The sequence below is a fragment of the Vulpes lagopus genome, chromosome 14 (genome assembly GCF_018345385.1).
Source record: "Vulpes lagopus strain Blue_001 chromosome 14, ASM1834538v1, whole genome shotgun sequence".
In the NCBI taxonomy this organism is placed as follows: domain Eukaryota; kingdom Metazoa; phylum Chordata; class Mammalia; order Carnivora; family Canidae; genus Vulpes; species Vulpes lagopus.
Window position 1 is genome coordinate 17613312 of NC_054837.1, and position 16303 is coordinate 17629614.

At 51.6% G+C, this 16303-nt stretch overlaps 1 protein-coding gene across 4 annotated transcripts in view; it reads right to left on the bottom strand.

The window, feature by feature from the left end:
- Positions 1–16303, bottom strand: part of KIAA1671 (KIAA1671 ortholog) — a 200682-nt gene that overhangs the window by 100756 nt on the left and 83623 nt on the right. The window contains exon 1 of one of the 4 annotated variants that reach the window (XM_041728941.1): positions 1121–2496. The exons of the other annotated variants lie outside the window; for them this stretch is intronic. Coding sequence (XP_041584875.1) covers positions 1121–1171 — 51 coding nt within the window. The 5' untranslated portion in view covers positions 1172–2496. Of the gene's footprint in view, positions 1–1120; positions 2497–16303 lie in introns of those variants that run through there. 4 annotated transcript variants of the gene reach the window in all.

Genomic DNA, 16303 nt, shown 5'->3' on the forward strand with positions numbered 1-16303 from the left:
TCCAAATTTTCTACCGTGTCCCCATGTTATTTTTATAATTTAAAAAAGCTAAGACACGTCAATAAATGTCGCCTTGCATTTAAAATGTGACAATATTCAAACATCAGGGATCACAGGATGCGGACTGGGAGGGTCTCCTGTTTTTCAGCTGCTCCCTGGGGCGCTGGGGAGGGAGCACAGACGCTGGGGGAGAGACCAGGATAGAACAGTGTTTCCTAAAGTTGTATTTTTAGGAGCTCCGGAAAATTCCCTGGGTGAGAAGGCATCTGAAATATTTGCAAACGTCCAGTGGGGGGAATAAATAAAATTTCCCAAGTCTTTGCCTTCTGGGCGTCCTCAACCCGGTGGAAAAATGTTCTGGAAAACTCCAAGCCCCACTCAGGACAGTTCTCCGCCAAGCCCCTCTGTTCAGGGAGCCCTGATGAATGTCACCTAACCCACCATCGCCTCCTGCCCACCCCATAGTTTCACAGACGAGGAAAGAGAGGCCCAGAGAGGGCAAGCAACTTCCCAGGGCATGCAAAACACATCAGTCTCAGAATGAGAACAAGATCTGAAAAAGCACGCTGTACCCCACAAAGCGCTTCCTTGTGCGTGGGTTCCCAGACTGGCATTTCACCAGGAGAAGTTGTGGGTTTTTTTTTTTCTCTGTTATAAAAGAGGAGAGAACGCAATGCAAGGATCCTAACTTCTTTTGCTAAATTCATTGAAAGGGAAACAAAATCTATTCTTTTCATCTCCTAAAAGACAGGATGTTTTCACACACAAAGGCAAGAGGGATATAATTTCAGAATAGAGACTCGCCCTTTAAATCAAAGAAATGTCACTTTCAGAAAACCTCACTAGAGGGTGGCCCTGTTTTTCTTGTTTTTCTCGAGGACTGGGAAAACTTGTGACCGGCTCCCGGGAAGCAGTGATCACTACAGTCTGGACTCTGCTCTTCTCTCTTTGCTCTGCCTCCCAAACCAAACGGCCCCCCCTTTCCCCAACACTCCCTCCACCTTGAAACCACCACTGTTCCTCAAGAAAACAGAGACAGCTGCTTGCCAGACAGAACCCAAAAGCCAACTTGGCATGAGGCAAAGAAAAAGAAAGTACAAGTCCAGGCGGCCACACTCACCCAGAGGTACCGTAGGAGCTTCAGCAAGCTGGGGCAGTAATAATACTCCATTTCAGGTGCCCTGGGGTTCTGCTGCCGGCACTGTGCACACTTCCAGCTTTTCTCTGGATGGGGAAGGCTCTTCCCGCTTGGCTGGTCACGCCGGAGTCAAGTTCAAGGCGGTATGAATCATTCAGAGGCCGGCTGGCAGCCAGGGGACCAGCCAGACGCCCTGCTAATGGCCACGGCCACCTCTGGGGTGGGGATGTCACTGCTCAGGTCCCGTGAGCCTTGCCTGGAACATCTCAGATGGCTGGTCCAGGGGGGCGGGTCCGGGGGCAGCTCCTCCCAAACCCAGCTGAGTTGTCAGGACCCTTGGGCTCTCCCCACCTCCGGATGCTCTGGGCATGGAGGGTGTCTCAGCGGTGTGGCAGGAAGAGCCCGTCAGTGCGTGTGTGCATGCACTTCTGTGTATGTGTGTGGGTCTCAGTGTGTGAACGTGTGAGTACAAGCATGTGTGATTCCTCCCCCGACCACACACTGAGAGGGAGCGCCCCCATCCAACTCCTCACAACTGAAGGGAAACAAATCAACTCAGATGGATCCCATCAGTTCGCACAGCCCCTCCTGGCTCCGATCAAGTTCCTTCTGGCTCAGCTAAGTGTCTAGCCCTGGAAGGAGGGTCTGGTTGTCCCCATTTCGCAGAGGGGAAAAACTGCGGCCCAGAGAAGGCTAGGGACTTGGTCACAGTTACACAGCAAGTTGGAAACTGAGCCAAATCTGGAACCTGGGGCTCCCCAAGACAAGTTCTGGGTTCTGTCCACGCCTGCAGGTGGTGGGGCTGCTGAAGAAGAGAGAGATGGGCTCCCAGAGTCACCACCACCTGCCAGTTGCATGATGGAGGGACTAGGAGAAGCATCCATTCTCAGAGATTAAGAATGCAAATTACACCTACATCTAAGGATAGCCCCCCTCCCCCAGGTGACCTTTCTTGGATGTTTATTTCGAAAGAGACTGATCTTGGCAAGTCCCCGTACCTCCCTGAGCCTCAGTTAACCCTTCTGTAAAATGGGATGGATTATCTCTGCATTTCAGGGTTTTGCAAATTCAGTGAAGTATAATAATACTGAAATATAATACTGAATATAAATAATACTGAAATATCCAGTTTCATTCCCACGGCACTTCCATGGGGGAGGTGTTATCATCTCCACCAGTCAGGTGAGTAAAGAGAGACTCCAAGAGGCAAAGGGAGTTGCAGCAGGTGAATGGCTACCAAGGCCCAGGGCCTCTTGCTCAAGACCACCTCCTGGCTTAGGTCCGCACCAGAGACCAGGGCACAGGGAGCGTGCCACCCCAGAGCCAGAGCCACGCCTGAGGCAGGCCTGCTCCCTCCCTCCAGGAAGAAGAGGGAGGGTTCTCAGCAGAGGGGTTGGCTCAGAGCCGGGCTCCCACCCTCCAGACCCCTGGGCCCATCTGCACTGCACACCAGCCCCACAAGCCACTGGGGCTGAGCAGCTGACAGGAAACCCACTGGAACACCGCGGGGAGAGCTGAGCTCAGCAGCAGAGGAAACCATGGGGTGAACTTCAAAGCTCTTCAAAGGCAGGCCTATGGCTTCATCACTTCTTGGCACCCCACATCCGGCAGGCAATGGGTCCCAGCTGCTCACTGCCCACCTGATGGTTGGGGGCTGGGCCCAGCTGAGGATCCAGCTGAAGGTACAGCCAGTGTCCCCATTCACTGCCTGACCGGCTGACGGTGCAGCCAGAAAGCCGGGCCCTGCTAGCTGACTACTGGCTGATGGTAGAGTCAGAGGGTCGGTCCAGCTGATGGCACAGCCAGAGAGCCGAGTCCTGAAGGCACAACCAGAGGATGCGGCCTCACTCGCTGGCTAACGGTCCAGTGAGGGACTGGCCCCCGCTGGCTGGCTGTGTGGCCAGGGTGTGCGTAGTGTGCTGACTGAACAACGGTAACGCCTGAGTAACAGAAGCGCAGGATGGGTGCCCTGGCTGGCTAACTATCCCCCACCGCCGTGCCTCCGTGAGTGGAGGCTGCTGAGGGCCAGCTCTTCACACCAGGTCTCCCACCGGCCTGACAAGGAAGAGGATCCAGAGAGGAGTGGGGGGCAAGGGGAGGGGAATGACAGAGACGGGAGAGGGGGCACATGGTCCCCAAGCACAAAGCCTTGCTGGTGAAGAAGAGCCCAGATAGAGAGGCACCGTCAGGGAAAGGGAGGAACCCAAAGAAAGTCGGAGAAGGCGAGGAGACAGATGGCGGGAGAGACAGGGACAAAGAGAACAGAGCACAGTTGGGGAGAGAGCAGGGCAGGGGTGGGGATGGAGACACGGTGAGAAGAATAAACAAAGAAGTGAAATTATCAGACTCGGCAAGGCCAGGATGCAGACCGAGCAGACCCAAGACCAGGCAGGTGGGGGTGGGCAGGCACAAAAGCTGGAATCCCCCAAATCCCAGCTGGCCCAGCCCGGGGATGGTCACAGTCACAGTCACCAGGGCATGCCCACAAGAGCAGCAGCCCCCACTCCAGGCCAGAAATAACGTCTACTTAGTCTGGGTCAGTCCCTAGTATGGGACCTGTCTCAACCTGGCAGGGGTGCGACCTGCATGCAGGTGACAAAGGCACCCCCGCGGCCCACACACATACCTTGAACGTCTTCCTATCCTTAGCTCCCATCTCTCCCACCACAGGCCCCTGCCTGCCTTTCACCACCCGACCGCTCTCTGGCCCCTCCCCTACCCAGCGAGCCACGCACCCACAGGGCCTTTGCTCAGGCCGTTCCTCAGTCTTCCTCCCTACAGCGGGTTGAATGGTGGACCCCAAAAGATATGCCCACCCAGAACCTGTCAATGTGACCTTGTTTAGGAATAGGGCTTTGCAGATGTAATCAAGTTAAAGATCTTGAGATGAGGTCATCCTGGATGACCCAGGTAAGCCCTTAAATCTAATTAGTACCCCTGTAAGAAACAGAAGATGCAACCACACGGAAGAGACACAGACTGGGGCCAGGTAGCCACAAGCCATAGAGGGCCTGGAGCCACCAAAAGCTGGAGGAGGCCATGAGGGAGCCTCCCTTAAAATCTTTGGAGGGAGCCTGGCCGGGCAGACGACTTGATTTCAGATTTCTGGCCTCCAGAGCTTCAAAAGAGAGAGTATGTATTGTTTTTGAGGCACCAAGGATGTGGTGGCTCCTTACAGCAGTCCTAGAAAGTGAAGATACCCCCCTCCTCTTCGCCTGGTTCCCTCCTGCTCCAGCTGAGCTCTCTACCCTCAGATTAACCATCCGGCCCCTCTGGCAACCCCTGGCCTGGGCTGAAGAGGGCCCCCCCGGATGCAGGGGTCCCAGAGCACCTCTCTCAGCAGAACCTGCTGCTTCTCTCTGCCTCTCCTTCAATCCCTCAAGCCCAAGGGCCCATCCCTGGGCCACCTGTCTCCCCATGAACCAGTGTAACACCTGGCCACAGCGGGTCCTGGTGCAACTCTTTTTTTTTTTTTTTAAGGTTTTATTTATTTGAGAGAGAGAGAGAGCATAAACAGGGGAGGGGCAGAGGGAGAGGGAGAAGCAGGCTCCCCACTGAGCAAGGAGCCTGGTGCAGGACTCGATCCCAGGACCCCAGGATCATGACCTGAACCAAAGGCAGACGCTTAACCGACTGAGCCACCCAGGTGTCCTCTGGGGCAATCTTCTTAATGTCATTCATTCATTCAAACAGAGACTGAATGTATAACTATGTAGCCCTCCTGAGAGATCAGAGCTTAGCAGAGACCTCCCCAAAGGGATGGGAGGTCGCGAAAATTGCCATCCGCATTTGCGAAGGGAGATGAAAACTGGCCGCCCCCCAGGCATGATTTTGTTTGGGTGTTGGGTGATTTTGGTGGAGGGAGGAAGGCAGGCACGCTAGGTTGTTGTATTTGAATACAGGTGCCAGCATGTAAGCCTCGGAAGAAGTGCGTGTAGCAATGCAGATCTCCAGCTCCTCTAGAAATATGGGACCACCTAGCCCATCGGCCTGCATTCCCACGGGGACAGAGCAGAACTGCATGGTGCTGCCTGGGGACCAGATCCACCACATTCTCCTCCTGGTCCCCACAACCCAGGTGTGGACCATGTCCCGGCCCTGACACACACCTCAATTGACCACCCTGAAGGAACGCAGCCCGCTCATCCCTCTGCACCTACTGTGTCCAGGCCCTGTGCCAGGGGCTGGGCAGAGACGGCGCTGGCATGACCCCCACCTGAGACACCAGAGTGGCCTGCTTGCCCCCCATCCCTGCTGCTGTCCATGCAGTGTGCCTCGCTTCTTGGCTCGGCCTTCAATGCCCTTAGCCATACAGCCTCCAGGTACTGTCCCAGCCAAACTCATTCCTGAAGTATGGGGGGACCCTCCGCCTCCCAGCCTTTGCTCAGACAGGGTCTACGCTCAGAAATGCCGTTTCCATCTGGGAAATCTGACCATCTTTCGAGCCCAAGGCAAACAAACGGCATGTTTCCAGGAAGCCCTCCACGGAAGCATGACTCACTGAGCCCCCTCTCTGAGTATGTTAGGGTGCTCAGTGTGATGAGAGCCTGTCTCCTCCACGACGCTGTGTGCTCTCCACAGGCAGGGCCTGGCACACAGCCCAGCACTTAGCAGGTGCTCTGTAACCATATCCCAAAGGGCTGAATATTCCCACTTCTCCCAGAGCTTAGTCTCGCTGACAAGGAAATGACGCTTGCATCTGTGTACCCATCACCCACCGAGGGCAGACCTACTGTGTGCACAGCACCCTGTCCACCACCAAAAGGGACCCGCGGAAGCCATACACATGGCCCTGTCCTCCAGAAGCTGACAGCCTCCTACAGACTCAGGGCACAGACAGAGCAGGAGGCTGTCGGAGGGGGAAATGGAGGGCCAGGGAGGGGACAGCAGGTCTCAGAGAGGCAGCCCGGGGGCCGGGGAACAAGTCTGGGCTCAAGTCCTCATCCCAGTGCTAGCTAGCTGCATGATACTGGGCTGGCTAAGCCCTGTGTGCCCCAGCTCCCTAGCGTAAATTGGAGAGGGGATGCCGGTGCCTGCCCCACAGGGACACTGGGGAGAGGAAATAAGTAATCTGTGGAACCTGCTCAGAGCCGGGGGCTCTCGGGCTGTGATTGGATGGTGGCACTCTGCCTTCAGCACCCTGGCTAGCAGGGAACAAGCAGGAGCCCAAGCTGGGGGTCACCCCACCAACTTGGGGGGGTTATCTGCCCTCTTCCCCGAAAGGCACCTCTGAGCCCATCCGGCCAGGGCAGAGCCAACCCACAGGGCGTCATCATCTGCAGGATGTTGGAAATCACTTAACATGCACAACTGGGAGGCAGTGGGGGGGAGGGAGGTGGAAAATAGGACATTCTTCACCCCTTCGTGAGTGCCCAGCCTGACTGGCTGTTGCCTGGCAGGCCCCAGAGGGCTCCGTCCACTTGCGGAGGGGCAGTGAGGGTGGGGGAGGCAGGGAAGAGGCCATGGACCAGAAGGAGCCAGCCCAACACAAAGGACGGAAGGAAGCGCAGCGATGCCTGCTGCAGCCTGGCTGCACCCAAGCCCCCTGCTCAGCACAGCACAGCGCCGTGTGAGTCCACTCCCAGGACCCAGGACATGTCCCCAAAAAAGGCAACGCTACAGGGACCCAGAGTGGGTCCTGGTTGTCAGGGGCTGGGGAGGGCAGGGGGCGTGGAGACTGACTGCTAACCGGTAGGGGCTTTCTCTCGGGGGAGATGAAAATGCCCTGGCGCCGGCTGTACACTTTCATAAATCCACTAAAAATGATTAAACTGTAGAGTTCAAATGAGTGCCTTTCAGGACATGCAGATTACATTCCAACCTGCTTTTGGAGAAGGAGGAGAAAAAAGAGGAGGGGAGGCATGGGCAGGTGTGCCCCGGCAGCCCCCAGACCCCAGCTGGAGAGCTCCCTCCCCACTGATTCCTGCAGCTCTGCTTGAGCACCTGCAAGGAGAGGGGGTGCGGAGCTGTCTAGAGCAGGGCTCTGCACTCAGACAAGCCTGGGTTCAGACCCCGACTCCGATCCTGCCCACGGCATCACCCTGGACGGCCTGCTTCTCCTCCCTGTGCCTCAGTTTCTTCAGGCATAAGACGAGGCTGATGATAATGTCTCCCCTCACAGGGCTGTTATGAGGGTGGGGTGAGGTGGTGTCACAAAAGCCCCCAGCAGAGGGCCAGTGCTCAGGCATGGAACATCTTGAGGATGAACCATGGAGCAGTGGGGACATTGAGTAAGGCCATGTGAGCCATGGTCCTTGCCTCCAGGGAGCTTATGATCTACGGGGAGAGAAGCACTACAGCAGCACCAGAGGCTAGAGGGCCTGGAGTTCACAGGAAAGGATGCAACCCCGGAGGGCTTCTTAGAGGAAGTGGACCAAGTCTTGGAATTTGACCCAAATGTTCCCCTTATCAAGAGACCCCATGTTCAAGTAGAAGATCCCGCATCTCTAGAGATGCTTCTGCATAGATCAGAAATGCCATCTCTATCTTCACAGGGCTCTCACGATGGGCTACCTTCACATCCCTCAGATACACACATATGCTACACTCCTTTGGGAAATAAAATAAAAACAGAATTCCTTTTTTTCCCCAAAAACTAATTTCTTCAGAAGGGAAACTTCATGGGTAAAGGTAAATGGGGCAGCCAGGGGCTGTGCAAGCTGCAGGAGACTGTCCCCACTGCAGCCCAGGAGCTTTGATGCAAGGCTGGTGAAATAAAAACCGACAAGCGACTGAAGAGAGCACGGAACAGAGTGATACGTGTACCAAAATCAGTGGCATCTGTTAAAAGAAAACCTAAGTGGTCGTGGAAGGTGTGGTGTTTTCAGAGTGAAGGTTCTAGTGCAGAAGGGGTTAAAAACTAAAAATAAAAGGAAAGGTTGGAACTAGTTCAGCTCCATTTCGTCCTCTAGTGGTCATTTTTGAGCACTGCACAAGGAAAATGGTGCCTTTCTTTTCTTTTTTTTTTTTTTTTTTTCCTTTTTCTAAATGGTGCCTTTTTTAAATGTCAGGAGGATAGCCAGGAACAAGGAACAGGGACAGGGACGCGAGGAGGAGGGACAACACAGTGCAACTGCAGCTAGAAAGCCCTCTAGAGGACACTCAGGTCATTTTGGATGCCCCCAGAGTTGGACAGGCCTGCACTGAGTCCCACCTGCACCAGCCCACTGTATGTGCCTGGGCCAAGCCGCTTCCCTTCCCCCAGCCTCACCTTCCCCATGAGTTAGGGCATGATTCAGCCAGGTGATGGGTGTGAAACAAGCTGCGGATGCCTGGTGTGTTAAGGGAAGGCGGCTGGGTGTGGCCTGACCCACCCACTTGCCCTCACCAGCACTGAATTTTTAAAAAAAATTTTTTTTTGCTTCAACATATAAAATTGGTGATATTTCACATCAAAATCAAGACCCCTGGGACGCCTGGGTGGCTCAGTGGTTGAGCGTCTGCCTTTGGCCCAGGGCGTGATCCTGGGGTCCTGGGATGGAGTCCCACATCGGGCTCCCCGCATGGAGCCTGCTTCTCCCTCTGCCTGTGTCTCTGCCTCTCTCTCTCTCTCTCTGTATCTCTCATGAGTAAATAAATAAAATCTTTAAAAAAAAATCAAGACCACTGGCTTTGCTTGAAACATTGGACAGGCAGGGACAGGCTGGAGTATGAAACAGCACGTGCTCCTTCTTCTGGGTTTGTCACTAATTCCCCATCTCTGTCCAGCCTGCCTTCTGGCTGCAGCTCCTGAGGCAGAATCTAGAGGCAACGGGCCTGTAAATCTGGTTTCAGAAGCCCTGGGATGACCCTGGTGCACAAATCTGAGCCGGGCATTCAGGAATCTCCAGATCTCCGGGGCAGGTGGAGTGGGGCTTGGTCCTGGGAACTCTGCCCCTGCCACTGAATTCTCCATTTTTCCCTCCGAGCCCCGGAGTGCCCAGTGATGAGGGGCCGTCCTGAGAGCACAGGGGTGCCCCCCACCCCCATCCCAGGAATGATGTGGCAGGGACAAGTCACCGCTGTACCACAGGCTGTCCAGCCCAGCTCAGCATGGGCGCTCTGTCTGGTTGCCCCTCCTGCCTCTCCCTACCCGGCAGACTCCTACTCGCTCGTCAACACCCAGCTTAGGTTGTACCTTGAGCCTTTCTGCCCCCCGCCCACAACCAAGCCTGGGGGGACTGATCACCCACTCCTTCCTGGGGTCAGCTAGTTGGGTGCCTATCTGCCTCCCATAGGGGGCTCTTGACTCTTGCCCTCACTCACTCCTTCAGCAAACATGGACTAAGCATCGGTTTTGCACAGACAATGTGGAGCTCCCTCAAGGAATCAAGAACCCTGCAATGCTGCTCCTTGTTGGAAAACAAATACACAGTAAGTGCAGGTAGACGCTGAAATCAAACCCGACAATGGGTTGATAAAGTGGCAGGAGTGTACACAGGAGCCAAAAAGTGGAAACCAACCAACGAATGGATAACGGAAATGTGGTCTATCCAGACAGTGGCATACGATTCAGCCAGAAACAAGAATGGAGTTCAGACCCATCACGCTACAGCATGGATGGACCTTGGACACTGCGTGAAAGAAGCCAGACACAACAGGACAAATGCCGGGGCGCCTGAGTGGCTCAGTGGTTGAGCATCTGCCTTTCACTCAGGTCGTGATCCCGGGGTCCTGGGATCGAGTCCCACATTGGGCTCCCTGCATGGAGCCTGCTTCTCCCTCACCTATGTCTCTGCCTGTGTCTCTCATGAATAAATAAATAAAATATTTAAGAAAAAAAGGGACAGATACCATGTGAATCTCTTTATCTGAAGTTCCTAGGACAGGTGAATTCATAGACCGAAAACAGAATGGTGTTTGCATACAGCTGGGGGAGGGGAGACAGAGGATGGAGGGGCTGCAGCTAAAGGGTTCAGCTTTGGGCAGCCCAGGTGGCTCAGCGGTTTAGCGCTGCCTTCAGTCCAGGGCGTGATCCCGGAGACCCAGGATCGAGTCCCACATCAGGCTCCCTGCATGGAGCCTGCTTCTCTCTCTGCCTGTGTCTCTGCCTCTCTCTCTTTGTGTGTGTCTCTATGAATAAATAAATAAAATGTCTAAAAAAAATAAAGGGTTCAGTTACCTTTTGGGAGTAAGGACAAGGTTCTAAGGATGGCTGTCGTGCTGGTCACACAAATCTGTGAACATACCAAAACCCACTGAACAGTATATTTTCGAAGAGCAAACGACATAATGTGTGAATCATATTTCAATAAAGGTTTATATTAAAAAGAATGAGTCAAGTTCAAGTAAAATATTAGCTAAATATTAGTCCAGTCGATTCATGGTACTCAAGGTGATAGGAGAATGACTAGAGCTTGGGAAATATCCAATTCAGGTGAGATCTGCCAAGCACAGGCTCCATGTGGGTTCAAATCCCAGCTCCACTACCTCCTAACTGAGTGATGCAGGCAAGTGACTTCACCTCTCCAGGTCTCAGCTTTGTCATCTGGAAGATGGGAGCACCTATTGGGGTGCCTGGGTGGCTCAGTTGTTAAGCATCTGCCTTTGGCTCGGGTCATGATCCTTCAGTTCCAGGATCGAGTCTCAACCTCTAGCTCCTTAGCTCCCTACTTGGTGGGAAGTCTGCTTCTCTTTCTTTCTCTCTCAAATAAATAAATAAAATCTTAAAAAAAAAAAAAGTCTCACCTGTGGAGTCACCATGAGAATGAACTGAGCGCAGTGCCTGGCACATCCAGGGGGTTGGATAAATGGAAGCATTATCGAGGAGGGGACTGATGATTGATTGCTAAGGGGAGCTTGATTTCTTGGGGGTAATGAAAATATCTTCAAATTGGCTGATGGATGCATGACTTTGGGAGTATACTTAAAGCCACAGAATTGTACACTGAAAAAATGATAGGGTACAAGATGAAACACACTCTTACCCCATGATCTAGCAATTGCACTCATTGGTATTTACCCAAAGGAGCTAAAAACCTAGGTCCACATAAAAACCTGCCCACGGATGTTTATCCCAGCTTTATTCACAATTGTCAAAACGTGGAAGCAACCAAGATGTCCCTCTGCAGGTGAGTGAGTAAATAAACTGTGGTCCATCTAGACGATGGATTATTATTCAAGGCTAAAAAAGAAATGAGCCATTGAGCCATGCAAAGACGTGGATTTTTTTAAAATTATACTTATTTATTCATGAGACACACAGAGAGAGAGAGGCAGAGACACAGGCAGAGGGAGAAGCAGGCTCCCTGTGTGGAGCCTGATGTGGGGCCCATCCCAGGACCCTGGGATCATGCCCTGAGCCAAAGGCAGACTCTCAACCGCTGAGCCACCCAGGAGCCCCTAAGACATGGATGAACCTCTAATGCATACTGCTAAGTAAAAGAAGCCAGTCTGAAGAGGCCACACACTGTATAGTTCCCACTATAGCACATTCTGGAAAAGGCAAAGCTACAGAGACTGTAAATGGATCAGTGTAGTCAGTGGTTGGTTGGGGGAGGGGGATGAACAGGAAGAGCAGAGGATTTTCAAGGGGGGTGAAACTCCTTTGCACGACACCCTAACAATGGATATCTAGCCTATTATCCCCCATTTGCCCAAACCCACAGACCGGACACCAGCAGTGAGCCCTAATGTAAATCATGGACTGGGGGTGATGATGATGTGTCACTGGAGGTTCATCCACTATACCAACTGTCCCACTCAGGTGCAGAACGCTGAATGCAGAAGGCTATGCCCGTGCCACGGCAGGGGGTATACAGGATATATCTATGAGGACTCTTAAACTGCTGTAAAAGAATAAAATCTTTAAAACATGGGGCCGCTGGAGTATGTGGGTGGCTCAGAGTTGAATGTCTGCCTTTGGCTCAGGGTGTGATCCTGGGGTTCTGGGATCAAGTACCACATTGGGCTCCCTGTGAGGAGCCTGCTTCTCTCTCTGCTGATGTCTCTCCCTCTCTCTTTGTCTCTCATGAATAAATAAATGAAATCTTAAAAAAAAAAAAATGGGGCCCTGGGTGGCTCAGTTGCTTCAAGTGTCTGACTCTTGGTTTCGGCTCAGGTCATGATCTCATGTTGTGAGATCGAGCCCTGCGTAGGGCTCTGTGCTGGGTGGGGAGTCTGTTTAAGATTCTCTCTCCCTCTCCCCCTGCCTCTCCCCTGCGCAGCCCCTCCTGCGTGCACATATTCTCTAAATAAATATTTTTTTAAACATGGGTACTTCCTCCTTCCTTTCTTCCTTCCTTCATTCATTCCACACATACATGTTGTGTACCTACTATGCCCTAGGCACTGCGCTCAGAGTTTCCTGCCTCTCAGAGCCTCCATTCTGATGGGAGAGGCAGACACTGGGCAATGAGAAGATACTGCATGTGACAAGGGATGCGTTGGGAGAGAATAGTGTGGGCCAGGGGTCCTTCTATACACATGGCACCAGGGAAGGCCAGCCTGAGAGGTATCATTTGAGCTGAGAGATGAACTGAGAAGAGGAAAGTGAAGAGGGAATATGGAGAACAAACAGCATGTGCCAAGGCCCTGGGGCAGAACCATACCTGTCATGTATGTTAAGGGAACATTCTGAAGGTCAGAGTGTCTTGAGTGGAATAAGCATAGGACATGTCCTGGGAGAGGTCAGGCCACACACAGTCCTGTAAACTGTCATATGGATGCTGGATCGGATTCTGAGCACAGATGGGATTTTATCCTCCAAGAAAGGGTGTGAATCTGACTTCTCTCTAGAGCACAGTAGGTGCTCAGCAAACATTTCTAGAATGAATTAGAAAGCCTGCCAAGGTCCTCGACTACTAACTCCTGCTTGGCAACCGACAGCTTTCCATCATGCTCATGGCAGCCTGTGTGGCACAGAGCTGACTTCTCTTATTCATTTCACAGATGAGGAAAGTGAGCCTCAGAGACATGGCTGTCCAAAGCCACGGACTGGCAGCAGAAGGAGATCAGATAAGGATCTGGGTCTAGCGGGGTGTATTCCTGTTTGGGGGAGTGTGTCCAAGTCCATGTATGCAAATGCAGCTGTGTGCACCCTGGAAGGCAGAAACAAGAGTGGATCCAGCAACATCGCCAGAGCAGGGTGGCCTTCTGGTGAGTCTCAGTGGGTTGTGACAGGTGAAACAAGCACTCGTGACTACTAGCAAGGGAAAACGCTTGCGTTTGTTATTTATATTTTCAAACACAATGAGAGTCAAGTCCAGATTAGCCTGCTCGGGATTAGCATCTTCTCACCCAGGGAAGGGATTAACATCATTCTTACTGGCGACGGTGGTTCGACATACTTTCTCAGGGAGGAGAAACAAAAGGACTACGAAGATCCTTGTCACCCCGCTGGGCCTCCGTTTCTTCTCCCAGGAGAGAAATGCAAGGGGTTAACACAGAGAAAAGGTTTAACTCCCTCCTGGACCAGGATCCCCCAGAGAGGCGGCCCCAGCGCCCGCAGTCCTGCGCAGTTCCACCAGGGGGCGCGCCGGGTTGCCCGTCGGGCCCCAATAGGGAGGTTTCTGCAAGGAGAACAGGAGTCCCACCGTTCATCAGCCTCCTGTGGACACCTGGCTGGGGGCCTGCCGACGTCTTGGTCCCCGGGGACACCAGTGGCACAACTGAAACAAAATCCAGCTCCACTTTCCATATAGGGAGCCTGCCCCCCCAAAGACCCACCCGTCTCCTCAGCTCCAAGGGATAAATCCACAGGCCAGGGATCAATCCAGATGTTGTAGTTTCCTCACTGTATGCTTGGCTCAGTCACATCCCCTCTCTGTGCCTCAGGCTCAGCATCTCTAAAATGGGCATGTTCCTAGTACCTCAGGATATAGTGAGGTTGCTTTGGCAAAAAGCACCAGGAAATGACAATCAGCAAGCCACAGAAGGCCTCAAGCCTTATCTATGATATGGAAACAATGAATATCCATCTCTTGAGGTTTGTGAGGATTAAATGGGACAGTGGAATAATGCTATACAGTGAATAATCTTAGCACGATGACTCTCAAGCAGATACTCGATATATACTATGTAGTCATAGTAATAACAGCAAAGTAATAACGTAAAAAGTGACACCTACTACTGTTCATAGTACCCTACACACATTAATTCATCTAACCTCACTGCATTTCTTTTTCTTTTTTTTTTTCTTTTTTTTTCTTTTTTTTTTTTAAGAGAGGCAGAGTACATGAGCAGAGGGAAGGACAGAGAGAGAGAATCCCAGGCAAGCTCCATGCTGAGCACAGAGCCCAATGCAGGGCTCAATCTCACAACCCTGAGATCATGATCCGAGCCAAAATCAAGAGTCAGACACCCAACCAACTGAGTCACCCAGGTGCCCCTAACCTCACTGCATTTCTAATAAGTATGTTCCTTTATTACCCCTATTTTACAGATGGGGATACTGAGGCAGAGATGTTAACCTCTCAAGGTCACATAGCTGCTAAGTAACAGAGTTGGGATTCAAACCCAGGCTATCTGGCTTAAGATACGTGCTCTTGGGATCCCTGGGTGGCATAGCAGTTTGGTGCCTGCCTTTGGCCCAGGGCGCAATCCTGGAGACCCGGGATCGAATCCCACATCGGGCTCCCAGTGCATGGAGCCTGCTTCTCCCTCTGCCTGTGTCTCTGCCTCTCTCTCTCTCTCTCTCTCTGTGACTATCATAAATAAATAAAAATTTTTTAAAAAAGATATGTGCTCTTTTTTATATGAATATCACATGTCAATTTTACAAATTATTTTCCAGGCAACAAAAGAAAAACATAAATTAGTCTTCATCAAAACTAAAAAATGCTCGTGCATCAAAGAACATTATCAAGAAAGTGAAAAAACAACCTGCAGATGGGAGAAAATATTTGTAAACCATACAGCTGATAAGGGATTAGTATCCAGAATATATAAGGAACTCCTACAGCCAACTCAACAGCAACCAAAAAGAACAACCCAATTCCAAAATAGCCAAAGGATCCAAACAAACATTTCTCCATAGAAGATACAAGTACATGAAAAGATGCTCACTATCACTAGCCATTATGGAAATGTAAATCAAAATCACAGTGAGATACCACTCCATATCGTTAGGATGACTGTTATCAAAAACAAAAACCACAAGATGGAAAACAGCAAGTGTTAGTGAGGGTGGGGAAAAATTAGCACACTCATGCATTACTGGTGAGGACGTACAACGAGTAGTGCAGTTCTGTGGAAAACAGTTTAGCACTTCCCCAGAGTTAAAGACAGAACTGCCTTACAATCCAGCAATTGCCCTCCTGGGCAGATGCACCCAAAGGGACTCAAAGCTGGGACTCAAACAGATACTTGCACACCCATGTTCACAGCAGCATTACTCACAACAGCCGAGAGGTGGAAACAACCCAATGGTCCATCAACAGAGATGGCTAAACAAAATGTGAACTATGGATACAATGGAATATTATTCTACTTTGAAACGGAAGAAAATTCAGACAGTTGCTACAACAGGGATGAACCTTGAAGACATTCCACGAAGTGAAATAAGCCAGACACAAAAGGGCAAATAGTGTATGGCTCCCTTTATCTGGAGTATCCAGAATAGGCAAACTCACAGAGATATGAAGTAGAACAGAGGGCGCCAGGGGGAGGAGGCAGGATGGGGGGTTAGGGTTCACTGGGGACAGAGTTTCTGTTGGAGGTGATGAGAAAGTTCTGGAAACGGATAGTGGTTATGGCTGCGCAACACCGTGAATGTATCTAATGAAATGAATAACATATGTAAAAAATGGCTTAAATGATAAATTTTGTTAAATATATTTAACCATAAAAAAGTGTGGGTTTTTTTTTTTTTAACGGTCTTGCTCAGATGGCTGCAACAGGTTCCTACCTGGTCTCCTAGCTTCCAGCACATCCTCTCCAACCCCTCCAAAATGTCCACTAGGGGCCGCTCGAAGCCTCATCTTCGGCCCTGCGTTAGTAACTGCTCTCTTTCTGCTCCACTTGGCCTCTGGCCGGCCTATCACCAAGCACCTTATTCTGATCCCCATGGGCCTTCTCATCCCTGGCCTGGCCGGCCTTCTCCTGCCTCATCTTCACCTCTCTCCAGGTAACCCTTCCTTGCAGCTCCTGGAAAGCCCCATGTTCTCCTATGCCTCTTTATGTATGCACATGCTATTCCCTAACCTGACTGCATTCTTGGCTAATTCTTTCTTCCATTGAGTCTGGCTC